The sequence below is a fragment of the Capricornis sumatraensis genome, chromosome 2, assembly GCF_032405125.1.
Source record: "Capricornis sumatraensis isolate serow.1 chromosome 2, serow.2, whole genome shotgun sequence".
In the NCBI taxonomy this organism is placed as follows: domain Eukaryota; kingdom Metazoa; phylum Chordata; class Mammalia; order Artiodactyla; family Bovidae; genus Capricornis; species Capricornis sumatraensis.
In genome coordinates, this window is record NC_091070.1 from 21,856,549 (window position 1) to 21,878,567 (window position 22,019).

At 44.7% G+C, this 22,019-nt stretch overlaps 2 protein-coding genes across 2 annotated transcripts in view; both read right to left on the reverse strand.

Annotated features, from left to right (window-relative positions):
- The window catches only part of GALNT16 (polypeptide N-acetylgalactosaminyltransferase 16), a 104,972-nt gene that overhangs the window by 58,935 nt on the left and 24,018 nt on the right, over nucleotides 1–22,019 (reverse strand). The gene's annotated exons all lie outside the window — the stretch shown is intronic.
- On the reverse strand, nucleotides 7,564–8,068 carry LOC138074153 (ubiquitin-ribosomal protein eS31 fusion protein-like). The gene has a single exon (XM_068966201.1). It carries the CDS (start codon nucleotides 8,053–8,055, stop codon nucleotides 7,588–7,590), a length of 468 nt encoding a protein of 155 aa, XP_068822302.1. The 5' UTR covers nucleotides 8,056–8,068; the 3' UTR covers nucleotides 7,564–7,587.

Below are 22,019 nucleotides of genomic sequence, written 5' to 3' on the forward strand. Positions count from 1 at the left end.
TGGACAGAGGAACCTGACGGGCTACAGTCCATGGGGTCACAAAGAGTTGAACAGAACTGAACTACTGAGCGCGCGTGCGTGCACACACACACACACACACACACACCAAGCTCCAGTCCTTCCTGTATCCTCCAGTTGGACCAAGGTTTGGGGCACAGCCCACAGCCCTAAAACCAAGCACTGATCATTGGCATTCTCAGGTTGAGCCTCCCAATGCCCTCGGCCTCTGCTACTGAGCAGTCACTCCTTCCTTCCCCTGTCTGGGAAAGACACCACCCCAGGGTCTCCAGAGTACCAGCCACCTCCTCCACTTCCAGCTTCCCCCACCCACCAAGAGCCTAGTCCTCAGCCCTCCTCCCATGGACCCCAAACTGACACCCAGGACTTCAGAAGCCAGTGAAACCCAGGAGATGGCCTCTGGAGGCAGCCCACCCTCCCTCCCTCCAGCCCCACAGCGGATGATCTGAACAGTCCACAGGTGCTCTATGACCATCCCCCACATCCACATGCCAAGCTTCTCCTTCAGACTTCAAACGTCACCCTGGACTCTGAGTGGACAAAAGCAAGAATAGCTTTCTGAGAGATCAGAGAATGTCACTCCGATCCCTAGTGACTCCAGAGATAGCAAAGGAGAGAATGGCTTTACTCTAGGCAGAGTTTCCATCCCGAGTCTATATATTTGTATGAGTACCTGGGTGCATATGTCTGTGTACCGGCTTTCCAGGTGGCTCAGTGGTAAAGAATCCACCTGCCAAAACAGGAGATGGGGGTTTGATTCCTGGGTTGGGAATATCACCTAGAGAAGGAAATGGCAATCCTCTCCAGTATTCTTGCCTGGAGAATCCCATGGATAGAGGAACCTGGCAGGCTACAGTGGTTGTGGTGGTGGTGGTTTAGTCGCTAAGTCGTGTCCGACTCTGGCAACCCCATGGACTGTGGCCCGCCAGGCTCCTCTGTCCATGGGATTCTCCAGGCAAGAATACTGGAGAGGATTGCCATTTCCTTCTCCAGGGAATCTTCCCAACCGAGGAATCGAACCTGGGTCTCCTGCATTGCAGGCAGATTCTTTACCGACTAACCTACAGGGGAAGCTCAGGCTACAGTGGATGGGGTCGCAAAGAGTCAGACACAGCTGAGCTTGAGCAGGAGTCTGTGTGCTCAGGTATACTGCTGGGTGGCACAGATGCCCCTATGTATATGCATGGGCTCAAGCTGTTGTGAGGATGTGGGCATGTTTGCGTGCATCAGGACTTACATGTATGTATGTGTGCACACACAGGCGTGCTTGCTTATGTGTGGCACATGCGTGTCTACTTTAAACATAAAAGCTCTTTAAGCAGGTGAAGAGGTTCAACCCAAAGGTTAGAGATTTGCTTATTTTGGCATGGACTTTTTTTGTGGGTAAATTTCTGAACCGTTTGTGATACATGGTCGCACCCTAACTTCCCTCTCTGAAGTCTGCACACATATGTGCTGAAAGCTACCACCTGGGTCTTCATCCCTTCATTTTGCTTCTGGGGCTGCCTGAATTCTTTCATCAATCAAGAACTCCTCCAACAGATCCTGAAACACAGCCACCTTGGTGTCTTAGGGACAGAATCCAGGGGAGGCCCCTCCGGCACCATCCTCTGCCACCTCTACCCCCAACCTGACAGTCACACCAAAAAGCTGGAGGTTCTCAGCAGCCAGCCCAGGGCAGAGGGAGGCACAGTGCCTGGAGATAAGGGAAGAAAGGAAAGAAGAATGGAAGGAGGGGTTCACTTGCTCCAGGACTAGCTAGGGGAAGGGAAAATCTGCCCACCTGCCCTCATTCTCAGAGCCCGCATGTATTAAGTAAAGAGGGAGGTCTATGCCTATCAAAGGAGGGCTCGTGAACCTCAAGAATATGAGGTAGTCCAGCCAAGGACACACAAAGATATGAAATAGTCACATAGCATCTTCCATTCATTCAAAGATTTAGGAGCTAGGACATTATTTTTCTATAATACAGGAAGTAGGCACAAACTTCTCAGTTCAGTTCAGTTCAGTCGCTCAGTCATATCCAACTCTTTGTGACCCCATGAATTGCAGCACGCCAGGCCTCCCTGTCCATCACCAGCTCCCAGAGTTCACTCAAACTCTTGTCCATCGAGTCAGTGATGCCATCCAGCCATCTCATCCTCTGTCGTCCCCTTCTCCTCCTGCCCCCAACCCCTCCCAGCATCAGAGTCTTTTCCAATGAGTCAACTCTTCGCATGAGGTGGCCAAAGTATTGGAGTTTCAGCTTTAACATCAGTCCTTCCAAAGAACACCCAGGACTGATCTCCTTTAGGATGGACTGGTTGGATCTCCTTACAGTCCAAGGGACCCTCAAGAGTCTTCTCCAACACCACAGTTCAAAAGCATCAGTTCTTTGGTGCTCAGCTTTCTTCACAGTCCAACTCTCACATCCATACACGACCACTGGAAAAACCATAGCCTTGACTAGACGGACCTTTGTTGGCAAAGTAATGTCTCTGCTTTTGAATATGCTATCTAGGTTGGTCATAACTTTTCTTCCAAGGAGTAAGTGTCCTTTAATTTCATGGATGCAATCACCATCTGCAGTGATTTTGGAGCCCAAAAAAATAAAGTCTGACACTGTTTCCACTGTTTCCCCATCTATTTCCCATGAAGTGATGGGACCAGATGCCATGATCTTAGTTTTCTGAATGTTGAGCTTTAAGCCAACTTTTTCACTCTCCTCTTTCACTTTCATCAAGAGGCTTTTTAGTTCCTCTTCACTTTCTGCCATAAGGGTGGTGTCATCTGCATATCTGAGGTGATTGATATTTCTCCCGGCAATCTTGATTCCAGCTTGTGCTTCTTCCAGCCCAGCGTTTCTCCTGATATACTCTGCATAGAAGTTAAATAAGCAGGGTGATAATATACAGCCTTGATATACTCCTTTTCCTATTTGGAACCAGTCTGTTGTTCCATGTCCAGTTCTAACTGTTGCTTCCTGACCTGCATATAGGTTTCTCAAGAGGCAGGTCAGGTGGTCTGGTATTCCCATCTCTATCATAATTTTTCACACTTTATTGTAATCCACACAGTCAAAGGCTTTGGCATAGTCAATCAAGCAGAAATAGATGTTTTTCTGGAACTCTCTTGCTTTTTCCATGATCCAGCGGATGTTGGCAATTTGACCTCTGGTTCCTCTGCCTTTTCTAAAACCAGCTTCGCATCTGCAAATGAAGCAGGAGACTCCCACAGCTTTGTGGGCCTCAAGTATTGCCCCAGATCCCCAGAGGGATGTATCCCTTTTCAGAAAGGTGACAGGTTCTGGGGACAAGCCCTGGGAGCCCTGCAGGGGTGCATTCTAGGATGTCAGTGGTGAGGGGAGTAAGTGGCAGGGCTGTGGGCTCTGGCAGGGCCACCAAGGACCTGGCTCAAGAGTATTCAATATGCTTTTTTCTTTAGAGGCTCTATGTAGGGTTCTGGGAGGCAGTCAACCTGGAGCTGAGTCCCAGATCCTCGTAGTGGGCACTTTGGATAACTTCACCCAGCCTCAACCTCTGTACCTGCAGAATGGGGACAATGACAGAATCTGCTACATGACGGCTTTATGAGAATTCACTGAGATAATTTCTCCAAAGCACAGTACCTGATACTCCCCAGATCCCAGCCCCTGTTAGCTCAAGCCTTTGCTGCAAGAGCATCACGGTTCAACTTCTCTCTCTGTGCTCCCAGCATCCCTCACTCCCCCACAGGTGTTGGTCCCCAGGCACTTCCAGCATGCAAATATCTGGCTCAGAGCCAGTTTCCCGGGAACTTAGGAGTCTAGGCAAGATCCCTTAGAGAGCCAGAGAAGACAGAATAAACAAGAGGACCAAGCCCTGAGCCCTGGCCCTCCAAAGTTTAAGGGTCAGGGAGGAGGAAGCCGCAGCACAGAGAGGGGAGGGAATGGCCTGTGGAGTGTGGTCTCTCAGAGGCCGGGTGACAAGGTAAAGAGAGTGACTGACAGTGTCAAAAGCAGCTGACAGAAAAGAAGGATGAGGACTGGGCATTAACAATGCGATCTAGTCACATGGGGGGCTTCCCTGGTAGCTCAGACGGTAAAGAATCTGCCTGCAATGTAGGAGACCTGGGTCCAATCCCTGGATCGGGAAGATCCCCTGGAGAAAGGAATGGCAGCCCACTCCAGTATTCTTGCCTTCAGACTCCTACAGACAGAGGAACCTGGAGGGGCTACCGTCCATGGGGTCACAGAAAGGAATCTGACACGACTGAGCAACTAACACTAGTCACATGGAGGTCCTCGGTGACCTTGACAAGAGCGTTTCGGAGGAATAGTAGGAACAAAAACCTGACTGAAGTGGATCAAGAAAGAACGGAAGCACAGACAACTCTTTCCAGTTTTGTTATTTCAATAGTAGCACAGAAACAGCATGTTGCTTCCCCAGGGTTGCTGCCCACACTGAGATGGGTCCTTGGGGTGGACACCCGCCCTGTCCACCTCGGTCTCGACCTCGCACAGAAGTCCTGCATGCTTCGTCCAGATTTTCTGGTTGTTCCCCAAGGGAAGGCTGTTTCAATACCTCCTAGCTGGAAGCAGCAGTGCAAGACCTTGGCCAGACACACTCCTAGGTGATGCGGAGAGTGGAGTCTCAGGGTGTCTGACGACACAGGATGTAGCTCTCATCCCCGGGCCTACCTCTGCAGCACAAAAGCTTCCAGCCCTTTTCCGGCATACCCCCTGCCGCAGCCAAGCGCCACAGAAGATACCCAATAAAGCCTGTACCAGATCTTCCCACTGGGCCCCCAAATTTAGTTTATTAAATTAAATCTTCTGCCACAAAGACCACTTACTCACAACAGCTGTTGCCATGGCAACCAAGCAGCCAGCCTGCTGTTCAAGCTAACAGTTACAAGCCTCCTGCGGGCTATTTGGCTCGGTGAACCCAGGGGAAGATACCCCAAAAGTGCCTGAGAGGCTGGAGCATGGTGGGGGGACGTGGGAAGTCAAAAAGGGGGACGCAAAGGGGTTTATGAGGTGCTGAACTCAGTGCTTTTGTAACTGTTCCTCGTGCTCCGTTGCCTCAGTTGTGTCCGAGTCTTTGTGACCCAATGGACTGTAGCCCTCCTCTGTCCCATGGCTCCTCTGTCCATGGAATTCTTCAGGTAAGAATACTGGAGTGGGTTATGCCCTCCCCCAGGGGATTTTCCTGACCCAGGGATCAAACCTGTATCTCCTGCATTGCAGGTAGATTCTTTGCCCACTGAGCCACCTGGGAAGCCCTATAATTTTTCACCAACAGGCTGAGGCTGGGGGAGCTGGAAATAACTTGTGCCAGCAGGGTCCCCAGATTTCTTATGATGTAGCCATTTCTCCAGCAACACTTGGTACACCCTCGACTCTCTTTCTGAAAGCTCAAGGAAGGAGGGGCCCTCCAGGGGCTGAGAGGGGATCGATCACACAGAGGCAGGAGAAAATCCTGCAAAGGAAGGTGAAGGCACTGAGGCTGGGACAACCCTGCCCTGAACAGAGTGTGCTTGTGGGCCCCAAGGCTGTTCTTGCGACGTTGGAACCCCTGGGTCCTCCTGACTGGTCCCAAGAGAAGCTGTTTGAACCAGTCCTGAATGTCTTTCTTTTTTAAAAAAAACCTATCACAGATATTATTTATTTATTTATTTAAATATCTATTTATTTATTTTACTTTTGGTTGCTTTGAGTCTTAGTTGCAGCATTTGGAATCTTCCTTGCAGCCCATGGGCTTAGCTGCCCTGCAGCATGTGTAATCTTAGTTCCCCAAACAGGGATTAGTCCTGAGCATCTTTAATCTGAAGTATAGTATAGTGACCAGGAACTTTGCAGTATACAGATAGGAGTTCAAGCCTCAGCTCCTTCACTTGCTACCTGTTTAACATTAGGCAAATTACTTAACCTCTCTGAACCTTCGGTTTTTCAGCTGTAAAACACAAGCATTGTACCAAGGTCACCAAATTATTTCCAGAGTTAATTGAGGTTGAGCCCATAAAGTATGCAATACACAAGTGTCTGGCACACAGCAATCTCAGAGTAAGTAAAGAGTACTGTGTTTATTACTGCTATTGTTAGCATCATCAATGATAATTACATTGATTAACAGACCTAGAATATTGAAGACATAATTGAGAGACTTAAAAGAACTGAGGGGAGGGGGGTTCAGGATGGGGAACATGTGTACACTCGTGGCGGATTCATGTTGATGTATGGCAAAACCAATACAATATTGTAAAGTAATTAACCTCCAATTAAAGTAAATAAATTTATATTAAAAAAATAAAAGAACTGAGAATGATAAAAGCAAATCCCAGCACAGTATATACATTAGGCATCATTTTTATTTTTTAAAAATGTTAACAATGGAAAATAATATGGAGGTTCCTCAAAAAACTGAGTTGCCATAAGATCCAGAAATCCCACTCCCACCCAGACAAAACTATAATTTGAAAAGATACATGCATCCCTACATACATAGCAGTACTATTACAATAGCCAAGACAAGAAAACAATTTAAATGTCCACTGACAGATGAACGGGGAAAAAAAAGATGTGAGATATATATATATATACACACATATATACATACATACATACATACATGGGCTTCCCTGGTAGCTCAGCTGGTGAAGAATCCACCTGCAATTCAGGAGACCCTGGTTCAATTCCTGCGTCAGGAAGATCCCCTGGAGAAAGGATAGGCTACCCACTCCATTATTCTTGGGCTTTTCCCTGGTGGCTCAGACAGGAAAGAATCTGCCTGCAATGTGGGATAATTGAGTTCTATCCCTGGGTTGGGAAGATCCCCCAGAGGAGGGCATAGCAACCCACTCCAGTATTCTTTTTTTTTTTAATTAATTTTTTTAAATTGGAGGCTAATTGCTTTATAATACTGTAGTGGTTTTTGCCATACATTGACATGAATCAGCCATGGGTGTACATGTGCTCCCCATCTTGAACTTCGCTCACACCTCCCTCTCTATCCCATCCCTCTGGGTTATCCCACTGCACCAGCCCTGAGCACTCTGTCTCATGAATTGAACCTGAACTGGTGATCTGTTTCACATATGATAATAAACATGATTCAATGCTATTCTCTCAGATCATCCCACCCTCACCTTCTCCCACAGAGTCCAAAAGACTGTTCTTTACATCTGTGTCTCTTTTGCTGTCTCGCATACAGGGCCATCATTACCATCTTTCTAAATTCCATACATATGCATTAGTATACTGTATTGGTGTTTTTCTTTCTGGCTTACTTCACTCTGTATAATAGGCTCCAGTTTCATCCGCCTCATTAGATCTGATCCAAATGCATTCTTTTTAATGGTTGAGTAATACTCCATTGTGTATATGTATCACAGATTTCTTATCCATTCGTCTGCTGATGGACATCTAGGTTGCCTCCATGTCCTGGCTATTATAAACAGTTCTGTGATGAACATTGGGGCACACGTGTCTGTTTCAGTTCTGGTTTCCTCAGTGTGTATGCCCAGCAGTGGGATTGCTGGGTCATACGCCAGTTCTTTTTCCAGTTTTTTTTTTTTTAATGTTAGCTCATATGTTTATTAACCAATGTACAATTACTTGTCTTCCGGTTTGTTGAAACAATAGGTCAGACAACATTTGCCACAATAATGTCTGTCGAAGTGACTGGCCATAAAAACTCCAGCACCACATTCATCTGAGGGACACTCCCGGCGAAGGCGACTGATTTTGCCATTCTCATCCACCTTATAGTATTTCAGAACAGCCAATTTAACCTTCTTTCTCTTATGCTTGTTCTTCTTGGGAGTGGTGTAAGACTTCTTCCTTTTCTTAGCGCCACCACGAAGTCTCAACACTAGATGAAGAGTGGACTCCTTTTGAATGTTGTAGTCAGACAAAGTACGGCCATCTTCCAGTTGCTTGCCAGCAAAGATCAGTCTTTGCTGGTCAGGAGGAATTCCTTCCTTATCCTGGATCTTGGCCTTTACATTTTCTATTGTATCCGAGGGCTCGACCTCAAGAGTGATGGTCTTCCCCGTCAGGGTCTTCACGAAAATCTGCATCCTGGCGGCGGTTCCACCGAAAGCTTTTTCCAGTTTTTTAAGGAATCTCCACCCTGTTCTCCATAGTGGCTGTACTAGTTTGCATTCCCACCAATAGTTTAAGAGGATTCCCTTTTCTCCACACCCTCTCCAGCATTTATTGCTTGTAGACCTTTTGATAGCAGCCATTCTGACTGGCATGAGATGGTACCTCATTGTGGTTTTGACTTGCATTTCTCTGATAATGAGTGATGTTGAACATCTTTTCATGTGTTTGTTAGCCATCTGTATGTCTTCTTTGGAGAAATGTCTGGTTAGTTCTTTGGCCCATTTTTGATTGGGTCGTTTATTTTTCTGGAACCGAGCTGCTGGAGTTGCTTGTATATTTTTGAGATTAGTTCTTTGTCAGTTTCTTCATTTGCTATTATTTTCTCCCATTCAGAAGGCTGTCTTTTCACTTTGCTTATTGTTTCCTTCATTGTGAAAAAGCTTTTAACTTTAATTAGGTCCCATTTGTTTGTTTTTGCTTTTATTTCCAATTACTCTCCACTCCAGTATTCTTGCCTGGAGAATCCCCACGGACAGAAGAGCCTGGTGGGCTACCGTCCATGGAGTCACAAAGAGTCGGATGCAACTAAGTGACTAAGCACAGCATAGCATATACATATCTATAAAATATACATATGTATAATGGAATATTGCTCAATCATTAAAAAGAATGAAATAATGCCATTTGCAGCAACATGAATGGACCTAAAGATTATCATACTAAGCAAAAGACAACACATGATATCACTTATCTGTGGAATCTAAAATATAACACAAATGAACATATCTATGAAACAAAAGGAGAATCAGGGTCTCCTGCATTGCAGGTGGATTCTTTACCAACTGAGCTATCAGGGAAGCACATTCACAGATATAAAGAACAAAGACTTGTGGTTGCCAAGGATGAAGCAGAGGGATAGATTAGGACTTTGGTATTAGCAGATGTAAACTATTATATATCAAATGGATAAACAACAAGGTCCTACTATATAGCACAGAGAACTATGTTCAATATCCTGTAATAAACATAGGGGAAAAGAATATGAGAAAGAATATATATATATATATATATATATATATATTTCTCCCATTATACATCCCAACTCTCATATATATATACATATATATGTATAACCAAGTCACTTTGCTGTACAGACATTAAACACAGCATTGTAAATCAACTATACTTCAATAATTTATTTTAAAATGGTAACAGTGGATATCTTCAGGTGATGGCACTATGCTTTCTTTTTTTCTTTGATTTTTGTCTTTTCAAGTTTTCTGAACAGAACAGGTATTACTTCTGTAATTAGAAAAAATGCTTTTTTTTTTAAAAGGTTAGAGATAAACATTAAAAATGAGCTACAGGCTAAAAACCATTGAAGAATATACTTTAAATGGATGAATTATACAATGTGTGAATTATATTTCAAAGAACTGTTACCCAAAAAATGCTTTAAAAATGATACAAGCTAGGCAGGAAATAATTCATTTAAAAATTCTTAGGAATATATCTACCTAAAGAAACAAAAGACCTATTTATAGGAAACTATAAAATACTGGTGAAAGAAATCAAAGAGGACACTAATAGATGGAGAAATATACCATGTTCATGGATTGGAAGAATCAATATAGTGAAAATGAGTATACTACCCAAAGCAATCTATACATTCAATGCAATCCCTATCGAGCTACCAACGGTATTTTTCACAGAGCTAGAACAAATAATTTCACAATTTGTATGGAAATACAAAAAAACCTCGAATAGCCAAAGCAATCTGGAGAAAGAAGAATGGAACTGGAGGAATAAACCTGCCTGAATTCAGGCTCTACTACAAAGCCACAGTCATCAAGACAGTATGGTACTGGCACAAAGACAGAAATATAGATCAATGGAACAAAATAGAAAGCCCAGAGATAAATCCACGCACCTATGGACACCTTATCTTTGACAAAGGAGGCAAGAATATGCAATGGAGAAAAGACAATCTCTTTAACAAGTGGTGCTGGGAAAACTGGTCAACCACTTGTAAAAGAATGAAACTAGAACTCTTTCTAACACCATACACAAAAATAAATTCAAAATGGATTAAAGATCTAAACATTTAAGACCAGAAACTATTAAACTCCTAGAGGAGAACATATGCAAAACACTCTCCGACATAAATCACAGCAGGATCCTCTATGACCCACCTCCCAGAATATTGGAAATAAAAGCAAAAATAAACAAATGGGACCTAATTAAAGTTAAAAGCTTCTTCACAACAAAGGAAACAATAAGCAAGGTGAAAAGACAGCCTTCTGAATGGGAGAAAATAATAGCAAATGAAGAAACTGACAAAGAACTAATCTCAAAAATATACAAGCAACTCCAGCAGCTCGGTTCCAGAAAAATAAACGACCCAATCAAAAAATGGGCCAAAGAACTAACCAGACATTTCTCCAAAGAAGACATACAGATGGCTAACAAACACATGAAAAGATGTTCAACATCACTCATTATCAGAGAAATGCAAGTCAAAACCACAATGAGGTACCATCTCATGCCAGTCAGAATGGCTGCTATCAAAAGGTCTACAAGCAATAAATGCTGGAGAGGGTGTGGAGAAAAGGGAATCCTCTTAAACTATTGGTGGGAATGCAAACTAGTACAGCCACTATGGAGAACAGGGTGGAGATTCCTTAAAAAACTGGAAAAAGAACTGGCGTACGACCCAGCAATCCCACTGCTGGGCATACACACTGAGGAAACCAGAACTGAAACAGACACATGTGCCCCAGTGTTCATCACAGAACTGTTTATAATAGCCAGGACATGGAAGCAACCTAGATGTCCATCAGCAGATGAATGGATAAGAAAACTGTGGTACATGTACACAATGGAGTATTCAGTTCAGTTCAGTTCAGTCATTCAGTCGTGTCCGACTCTTTGCGACCCCATGAATTGCAGCACGCCAGGCCTCCCTGTCCATCACCAATTCCCGGAGTTCACTCAGACTCACATCCATCGAGTCAGTGATGCCATCCAGCCATCTCATCCTCTGTCGTCCCCTTCTCCTCCTGCCCCCAATCCCTCCCAGCATCAGTCTTTTCCAGTGAGTCAACTCTTCTCATGAGGTGGCCAAAGTACTGGAGTTTCAGCTTTAGCATCATTCCTTCCACTCAGCCATAAAAAAGAATGCATTTGAATCAGTTCTAATGAAGTGGATGAAACTGGAGCCTATTATACAGAGTGAAGTAAGCCAGAAAGAGAAACACCAATACAGTATACTAACACATATATATGGAATTTAGAAAGATGGTAATGATAACCCTGTATGCAAGACGGCAAAAGAGACACAGATGTAAAGAACAGTCTTTTGGACTCTGTGGGAGAGGGAGAGGGTGGGATGATTTGGGAGAATGGCACTGAAACATGTATAATATCATATGAAACGAATTGCCAGTCCAGGTTCAATGCATGATATAGGATGCTTGGGGCTGGTGCACTGGGATGACCCATAGGGATGGTATGGGGAAGGAGGTGGGAAGGGGGTTCAGGATGAGGAACACGTGTATACCCGTGGTGGATTCATGTTGATGTATGGCAAAACCAATACAATATTGTAAAGTAAAAAAAATTTAAAAATAAAATATAATTTTAAAATTCTTAACAAAAAACGTATAAACGAAAGAAAACAAGAAAGACAAGAAAGAAAGAAAGAAAATGAAGCAAGAGCTTATAAGCAACTATTAGGTAAAAGGTTAAAAACTGTGTAACGTGCTGTTGGTGAGGCAATGGGGTTGAAATACTTGCATAGATTGCTGGTAGTTGTGAAATGGTACAACTGTCAAACAGGACAAATCAATGAAAATTACAAATGCTACAAATGTAATACACTGTCTGGTCCAGCAATTCAGTTTCAGAAATCTATAGATATTCTGTGTAAGTCAGAAATGATGGATATACAAGTTTACAGGCCATGGCATTGTCTTTGAAGGTTAAAAACTGGAAACAGCCCAAATGTCTACCAGTAGGTGGCTGTTTGTCTAAGCTATGGTACAGCCATACAATGGAATAGTATGAAGCTATAAAAATAAAGACACAATAATAAGGAAACTATCTATATTCTGATATGAAAAGATTTTGAAGCTATATTATTAAGTTAAAACCACCAAAGTACAAAATAGTATTAAACATGCTACCATTTATAGAAAACGTAGGCAAAGACTACATATTCCTATTTTCCTACATATGCATTCTAGAAGAATACATGAAAATAACAGAAGCTGGAGGGCACAGCTGAACAGATGGGGAATAGAACTTTCCAGAATGAAACGTTTCACTGTATATCTTTTCATTCTCTTTGATCTTAGAATCTTATGAATATATAACTTATTAAAATTGAATAAAACTTCATATGATTAAAGGAAGAAGTTAAAGAAGGCAATGACGTTTTCTGGGAGAGGTCTAGATGAAACAATGGTGATAAATGTTAATACTAAATGTTGAAGCTGATTGATGGCTCTGTGGCGTTTCACTGTGTTTGAGAATTTTTCACAGTGAATTATCAAAAACGTAAAAGATATTCATAATAGCCAAATGCTGGAAACAATCTAAATGTTTCTTAGCTAGTAAATAGGTAAACAAAATGTGGTCTATCCATACAATGGAATACTAATCATTATCAAAATGCAACGATCAACTGATAAGCAAATTGCAAACTGGATGAACCTCAAAAACATCACACAAAGGGAAAGAAGCCAGACACATGACCACATATAGTATGTGTATACTATATATATAGTATAGTATATCTACTGTAGAGTATAAAGTATGATTCCATTTCTATGAAATGTCCCCAAAGGGCAAATCCATAGAGACAGAGAGCAGATGAGTGGTTGCCTGGGGCTGGGAGTGAGAAGGTGAAAGTGAAAGTCACTCAGACTCTGCAATCCCATGGAATAGTCCATGAAATTCTCCAGGCCAGAATACTGGACTGGGTAGCTGTTCCCTTCTCCAGGGGATCTTCCCAACTCAGGGATCGAACCCAGCAGATTTTTCACCAGCTTAGCCACAAGGGAACTACAGTATTCTTGGGCTTCCCTTGTGGCCCAGCTGGTAAAGAGTCTGCCTTCAATGAGGGAGACCTGGGTTCGATCCCTGGGTTTGGAAGATCCCCTGGAGAAGGGAAAGGCCACCCACTCCAGTATTCTGGCCTGGAGAATTCCATGGATTATACAGTCCATGGGGTTGCAAAGTGTGGAAAGGGAAATAAATGCAAATGGGCAGAAGGGATCTTTCTGTGATAATAGAGATATTCTAAACTTGATTGCGGTGATCTGTGCAACTCTATACATTTAGGAAAAGTCATTGAATGAATTTCATGGTGTATAAATTATACCTCATTTAAGCAGCTTTAAAAAGTGAAGGGATTGGGGCTACTAAGGGGTGGTAGTGGTTAGAAGAAAGGGTCCTGGCGTTCGACTCACTGGGTTAAAATATCAGCTCTCCCAGTTCAGCTGGGCAAGCTACCTCCTTCCAGTGTCCATACCATAGAGTGGGTCTGTAGTAACTAATGCTTATTATTAATGCCAGGCATTATTCCAAATACTTTACATATGTTTTTCCCATTAATAAGCCTTACAACTCTCCCTTGGTGATCATTTAAATCATTTTACAAGTGAGGAAACTGGGCACAGAGGGGTTAAGTGACTAGCCTGCCCAGTCACACAGCTAACCAGTAGGAGGGCAGGTAACCTGATTTTAAGAATCAAGTGCTTTAACCACCTGATTGCACTACCTCACAATGACACTGCCTAACTCAGGTTCTTATGAGAACTAAATAAATTTAATTAATACAAAGTGCCTGACCTAAATTAAGTGCTCAGTAAATGCTAGCCAGGGAAGAAACCACCATCTAATTGACTCAAATGGTATGGGTTTGTCCAGCTGTATTTTGAAATGTTCAGACAATAAAAAGCCAACCCTGTTTAAGAAGTAGTCTGAAAGGAAAGTGCTAAACCCTACAGAGTAGCCATAAAGAAATCTGTTTTCTATTTGGTTTAGATATTAACGGATGGAGACAGTAGAGAGAAGCCAGTGCTATTCCTAACGTGTATTTAAGTGCTTGAGTTTCTTGCAAGGTAATGGGACAGTGTGCTGAGGAGTTTGGAGCCCAGTCTTTGGGGCAAAACAGAACCAGTTTGACCTCAGCTCCTCAACAAATTTGGCCATCCAGTGACAAGATATTTAACTTCTATTATGTCTCATCTTCCTCATCTGTAAAACAGGTTTTAAAAAAAAGGTCCAGCTTGGGGGATGTGAGGATTACATACTGTAACATGTATAAAGGGATCAGCCCAAGTTCACGACATATACTTAGTACTCAATAAATGGAAGTGCTTGTCTTCCATCTAACTTTCTTATCACCTACAGGTATATTTCTCATTGTATATCATTAAGGAAGCATCGCACTTGTTGTTTGGTCGCTAATCATGTCTGAGTCTTTGCAACATCATGGACTGTAGCACACCAGGCTCCATTCTTTGCTACCTCCCAGGGTTTGTTCAAATTCATGCCCACTGAGTTGGTGACGCTATAAAGGAAGATTGACCAAACGTCTTGTGCTCCTAGCACTGTGATCTGACCCTCTTCATTGGGACAAGGCTGCTCCATAGGCCAGCCCTGTCCTTAACCTGCAGGGGAGCCAGGAACTGCAGCCAGTCCCCAGGAGGTGTCTGCCAGTCTCTCCATAGGGCCTGCAAACCAGATGGGTGATGGGAAGCCAACCCCTCTAAAGATCGAAGGAGGAGTGGCTTTAAGTAGGCCTGTGAATTTGGCAGAAGGAAGACTATCATGATTAGGACAGAATAATTCTCCATCTCCCCAGAGAGCAGAGACAGAGCAGCTGGGTCTAGGCTGGGCCAAGAGGCTGGCCAAGTTAGGCACAAAGAAGGACTTCCTGTGACCTTAAGACCAGTGAAGGGTGTGGAAGGAGCTCTGCCTTGGTGTCTTCAGGAGACAGGGGACAGCTGAGGGGAAAATACTCTGCCCTGGGCCCTGGAATGGTGCTCCCACTCTCTGCCCTGCCTGCTTCGGTTTCCGTCTTCCCTCCCAGGAGGAGCAGTGGTGGTGGTTTAGGTGCTCAGTCGTGTCCAAGTCTTGCGACCCCATGGACTGCAGCCCGCCAGGCTCCTCTGTCTGTGGGATTCTCCAGGCAAGAATACTGGAGTGGGTTGCCAGGCCCTTCTCCAAGGAGGAGCAGAGGCATGGGCAGTACCATCAAGCAGCTGACCCACTTCTTCCCTCTGTCTTAGGACACAGATCATAATGGGAATCAAAGAGGTGCTCTAGCCAACGGGCTAAGAGCACTAACTTAAGAATGAGATAAGCTGTGTGGGAACCCCAGCTCTGCCACTGACTAAGCTGTGCGGCCTTGGGCAAGTTACTTAATTTAAGTTACTTCTTAAGTTACTTACTTAAGAAGTCCATCAGGCTTCTCTGTCCATGGGATTTCCCAGGCAAGAATACTGGGGTGGGTTGCCATTTCTTTTTCCAGGGGATCTTCCCAACCCAGGAATCAAACTCCTGCTTTGGCTGCCGGACTCTTTACCACCGAGCCACCAGGGAAGCCCTAACCTCTCTGTAAGCATAATACCTATCCCACAGAGATGCTGGGAGAAGAAAAGGAGATCATGTGTGTAAAATGCTCAGGCCGGTGCTGGGCACAGGGTTACTGCTCCACAAATAGCTCTGTTATTAAGCTAGTGTTGAGGCTGAGACAAAGGCAATCATGGGTCCCCTTCCCTGTCTTAAAGAGGAAGCCGGCAGGATACCATCTGGGCCCTGCCCAGGAGAGCATCCAAACCCCTTCCCAAGTCTGCAGTGCCTGTGGGGTTCCGCCCACCAAACCCACCACAGTGCTGACTCTGGTTCTTTGTGCTTTTACAGCACTTGGCCAGTTGGTGAAGCCGTTTCATATACACTGTCTCATCTGATAAGCCCATGTATATTATAATTGCAATTCTACAGATTAAAATTGGAGAGATTTAAGGTGTGGGCGGATTCCACAGCCAGTGAAGGGAGACTGAAGCTCAGGGCACTGAACTTGTGTTCCATATCATTCTGGGTCTTCCTGGCAGAGGTGAGGGCTTGTCCTGCCCTGGCACTTGTTCCCTCTCCTGCCTGAGCTTCAGGACCCAGTGGTCTGTGAGCTCAGGCCTGGAGGTCAGGGTCAAGGTTAGGGCTTGATGTGTGTCTGTGGGAGGGGTGTTCCCTCTCACTGCCCTGACCAAGAGCAGGAGAGGTGGGGACAGGCCCTGTCTCACTGGGTTGTTTCTCACCAAGCCAGTGGTCCACACAGCTGGTCACCTGGGATCACCCAGGGTAGAGACATGGGAAATGGAGTTGAGTCCTCTCAGGAGATTTGGGGAACAAACCTCAAACATTTCTATGAAAAAAAAAAATTGTTTGGATAGAATTTTAGGTGATTTTTATTTTCCTTATGTCGTCTGTATTTTAAACTATTTACAGAGACTATATTTTTTTTTACTGAAGTATTTATGATTTACAGTGTTGTTAGTTTCTAGTGTATAGCAAAGTAATTCAGTTTTATATACACATATATATATATATTGTTTTTCAGATTCCTTTCCATTATAAGTTATTGCAAGGTACTGATCTATGTAAATTTTCAAAATATTAAGTCTTATAAAAAAACAACAATAAAGACCAACCCTTCCTTTAACCACTGAAGTTGAGAATTTAAATATGAAAACAGGGTCACTGAGCCCCCATGGGTCTGGAAGTCCCTCTCTCCCTCCCTGTGGGCACAAGCCCCTCCTCTGAGAATCACAGGCATCCATGGGCCCTGAGAGCTGCGAGGATCTTGGGGGCTCCAAGATCTGCAACTGAGAATCACTGGAGCTCCATGGGCCCCAAGAGCTGCACAGAGCCTTCCCAGTTGAGGCTTGCATCTCTAACAGAGTTTAACTGTCATCAGTAACGGAAGTGGGGGGAGTTCCCTGGTGGTCCAGTGGAAAGGACTCCACACTTCCACGGCATGGGGTTGGATCCCTGGTCAGGAACTAGGATCCCGCATGCCTAGTTCAGCCTAGTACAGCCATAAATAAATGAATAAATAATAAAATAAATAATGGAAATGGGATGGAGGGTTTGGGCAATTAATTTTTTCCAGATAGGGCTGAAACAGCATTTTCATCCTCCATCATCATTTCCAAGGGCTGGTCATTTTCTGAGACCATCACTGCTGGGGTTGAAATTTTGTTCCCGGCCCAGAGGGAAAGTGTACAGGGAATTGCCCTCCGCAGGTCTGCCTGAAGGCAGTTGCTCTCGGGAGCCACATTCTTAAAGTGAATCTTTCAATCACTCTCTGCTGCAGCATCTGGAGGTCAATGAGAGCCTTACTATTTTTATAATCTTTTCATTTGGTTCTGTCAGTTTAAAATCAACAGTGAAACCGGAGGGTAAAGCCCATGTCAATGTCTGGGCTCCTCTGGGGAAGCACCAAGGACAGATGATTCTGGGAGCCCGCCCCTGCAGAGCTGTTCCCAGTGCACGTGGCCAGGGTTCAATTCTCATTATCTTGAGACAATTTTCCCTTCCCCCGCCTTCCTGTTTGCCTGCAAGGCCATCCAAGCTGTTGGCTTCCTGAAGCCAAAGGTCCTTCTCCTGGGAGCGCTGAATCCACTAAAACTGCCTCTTAGGGACCTTGCCAAGATCAAGCAGGATGATGTGGGTCGAAGTGCAAACTTGAGAGTATCTACAGATATGACTTCTGAGGACAAAGATGCACATGTGGGTGCGTAGCAATAGCTAGCACTGTGGCACTGTCTCCTGCTTTTAAGAATCTTACACATTACATCACTGACAATGACCAAGAGAACATATGCTCATATTAAATTAATTAACAAAAATAGCTCAGAACGATTTCTACATCGGGTATGGAAGACAGCTTTTGTTTTGGTAAGCCCAGCATTCATTTCCCCTTCTGAGGATCACTCTTGTTTCCTCTTAGGGAATGGCCTCTTATCTCTGAAGGCAACCTCACTGGGAAGGTAAACTATCCAAGGGTCTCCCCTGACCCACCAACATCACTATGGAGACAAGAGGGGTCCCTGCAGGCCTCTTTGGAGACATCTCACTTCTTTCCACAAAAGGGCAACCACAGAACTTAAGTGGGCCAACAAGGCCTTTCCAGGCCTCAGGCTTGAGACCAGCATCAGAGAAGTATAAATGGTGGGGAAAAAAAGTGAAAGTGTTAGTTGCATCTGACTTTGCAATCCCATAAATTGTAGCCCACCAGGCTCCTCTGTCCATGGGATTCTCCAGGCAAGAATACTGGAGTGGGTTGCCATTCCCTTCTCCAGATAAATCTTCCTGATCCAGGGATCGAGCCCAGGTCCCTTGCATCACAGGTGGATTCTTTACCACCTAAGCTACCAGGGAAGTTGTAGATGGTGAGCCTTCTAGCAAAGTAAAGCCTTCAGAGGTTTTGATCACCTGAAGCAGCTGGCTCCCAGCCTCTCACGTATCGTTGTAGCAGCATATTCACCTACAACTGAGGTCCACCATGCTAACAACCAGAAACTCTAAAATGGACATCCCATCAAAGTGATGACTTCCACATGGGCTTAGCCACTCAGCTTCTCCAAGGCTTCCAGCACCTCAGCATCCCTCAGGTGCCCCAAAGGGAAGATAATTAAGGGCCTCTATCCACTGGCGAAAAAAAAAGCCACGCCATTGTCAGACCCAAACATGAGCCTGGACCACATGTACTCTTTCTCTAGGTGCTGACTTCTCCAGACCTTGGGTTGAGTTTTTAAGTTTCTGAGGCTGTGAAGACCAACTATTTTCCAGCCCACAGAGTTCTGGGCTGATGGAAACCTGCTGGAACCTTCTGGTCCTTGAGGATGTACCCTGCCAAAAGCCCATGAATCTCGTCTCCAAGTAATTCCAGGTGGGAAACTAGTGAGGTCTGGGGCCACAGTTCTCTAGGCCAGCTAGGTGCTCACTCAGCTCAGGAATAAAGGCAATGCCACTGGCCATTCTGGGCCTTGGGGACACACTGGTGCTGGGGTTACTGGCTGGAGCGCTGGGGTCTCTGGGGCCTGACATGATGGTGTAGGAGCAATTTAGTAGCATCTCCACTAAACTTACCTACCACCAACTGCATCAGTGGGTTCTTGACAGCCGGCTGTCAACCCATTCAGACTGCTTTCAGGTTCACCCTAATGCAGAACAACTGCCCTGTGGCTTTGAGAAAAGGTAGCGTGGTAAAGGCAGCGCGGTGCAGGGTGAAGAGTTGTGGCCAGGAGGTTAGAAGCCTGCATCCCAGCCCTCGTCTGCACAAACAAGCTGTGTGGCTTTTAATCAGGGGACACCCTCTCCAACCTTCACTTCCTCCCTGTAAATCAGGGCACCAGGTGGCCTTCCAGGTCCTTTCCTCAGATCTGACTGGCTGTTCTTCTAGGTGTGGCTGGAAAGCAGGTGTGGGGACCCGAGTAAGGCAGTAACACTTTTGCTAGTTTGTTGTAGACGTGCAGGGTCACTGATTCCAAGAAACATTTTGGCGTCTTAGCACCACAGTCTCCCAGGACACAGGAGACTTCAGGTACAGTCCAGAGCTCCTGGTGCTATGGAGGCTTTTCTGTGAGTCCTCAGAGTTATCTTGGAAGGAAAGCTATGACAAAACTAGACAGTGTATTAAAAAGCAAGGACATCACTTTGCCAACAAAGGTCAGTATAGTCAAAGCTATGGTCTTTCCAGTAGTCATGTACAGATGTGAGAGCTGGACAATAAGGAAGGCTGAGTGCCAAAGAATTGATGCTTTCAAACAGTGGTGCTGGAGAAGACTCTTGAGAGTCCCTTGGATAGCAAGGAGATCAAACCAGTCAATCCTAAAGGAAATCAACCCAGAAAATTCATTGGAAGGACTGATGCCAAAGCTGAAACTCCAATACTTTGACCACCTGATGTGAAAAACTGACTCATTGGAAAAGACCCTGATGCTGGTAAAGACTGAAGGCAGAAGGGGAAGAGGGTGACAGAGGATGAGATGGTTGGATGGCATCACCAATTCAATGGTCATGAACTTGGGCAAACTCCTGGAGATGGTGACGGACAGGGAGGCCTGGCATGCTACAGTCCATGGGGTCGCAAAGAGTCGGACACAACTTAGTGACTGAACAACAACAACCAAGAAGAGGATCAAGTGGAGAATTTTCTACTGGATTTGGACCCTACAATTAGGATTTTCAGTTAGTATATCTCACTTAGAGTTGCATCATTTCCAAGCTATAGTTTCGCCTCAGTCCGAACACAAGAGGCAGTGTGATCCAAGAGAAAGAACTGTGGCAGCAGAAAAGGCCGGGTCTGTGTCGGCTCTGCCACCCAGTAGATTGCTGTTTGCCTTCAGACAGGTCACTTCACCTCTCTGAGTTGTTTCCCTCGACAGCAAAATGAAAGAATTGGACTTGATTTTATTCATTTATTTATTATGTATTCCCTATAGCACTAGACACAGGAAAACAAAAACTCAGGGGCTGTAAAAGGGAGGAAGCAAGTCACTTTCCTGCTCCTGGTTCGGGAACAGTTGTCACTACTATGCTAAATTTCTAGCCGAAACGAAAGGGAAGTACTGTGCACTGCTTCATTCTCAGTTTGCTTAAAGAAAGCTTACCCCCCAGTCAGGAGACACTTCTTTCCTTCACTGAATTCTGCAATCCACTCAGTCTTGCATTTAACCAGTAAACATGTACTGAGCAGCTAGGAGAGGCCTGCTGAGCTGGGCCTACAAGAGCAAGCACACCTGCGGGGATTTTACCTTGGGGAGTCTCCCACAGTGGAAATACAATGATGCCAGTGCTGACGGTACCAAAGATGCCAAAAGGGGCTCTATAAAAGTGAGGGTGGGATTGTTGCTGTTTAGTCGCTAACTCGTGTCCGACTCTTTGCCACCGCATGGATTGTAGCCTGCCAGGCTCCTCTGTCCATGGGATTCTCCAGGCAAGAATACTGGAGTGGGTAGCCCTTTCCTTCTCCAGGGGATCTTCTGGACCCAGCAATCAAACCCGCTTCTCCTGCAGTAGCAGACAGATTCTTTACCACTAAGCCACCAGGCGCAGTTATAATTCTACAAAGATCAACAGTGAGCAAGATCACAAATCCTGGCCAGGTATGCCCCTTCCTGGGGACCTGGCTTGATACGGGGACTTGATCTCAAAACCAGGAGTAGTGAGCGACTCACACATCCTGGAGACTCTCAATTATTCATTAGTTCATTTCAGCTTTTGACAAGAGTTAGGGGCTGGATAAGAGATGCTCAGCATTCTGTAGCAGCCCCGGGGCACTGGTCTCCTGTGTCTCTGACTGGAGAGAAAAAATTATGCCAGGCAGAGCCTGCCCGCTCGCATACCCTTTCTTTTTTTTATTAAGACTTGCATTTTATTGTAAAATTTTTCAAACATACTGAGAAGTTGAAGGAATTATATAACACTCAGGGAATTATATAGTGAACATTCAGCTCGATTCTACAACATTTTGCTATAGTTGTTTATGCCTAGCCCTCCATCTATCCTTTCATTTGTCAATCAATCCTCCTTAACTTTTTAATATATTTCAAACAAAGCTGTAGACCTTAGTTTACTCCACCCTCTCAACACTTCAGCATGCATATTATTAACTAAAGTTCAAAATAAATTTAAGGTTTTGGGTGCAGATGAAAAATCCACAAATCTTAGGCATAACTTAGATAAATTGTGATAAATGCATACACCTGTTCATTCAAATCCCTTACCAAGAAATATAACATCAATACCACTCCAAGAGAGTGCCCTTGTCCACCTCGTTTTTAAGAGACCCACTGCCCACCTCATCCCCGTAGCCCCTGCTGCCCTAACCTATGTAACCTGTGCCCCATGACTCTGGGTGCTT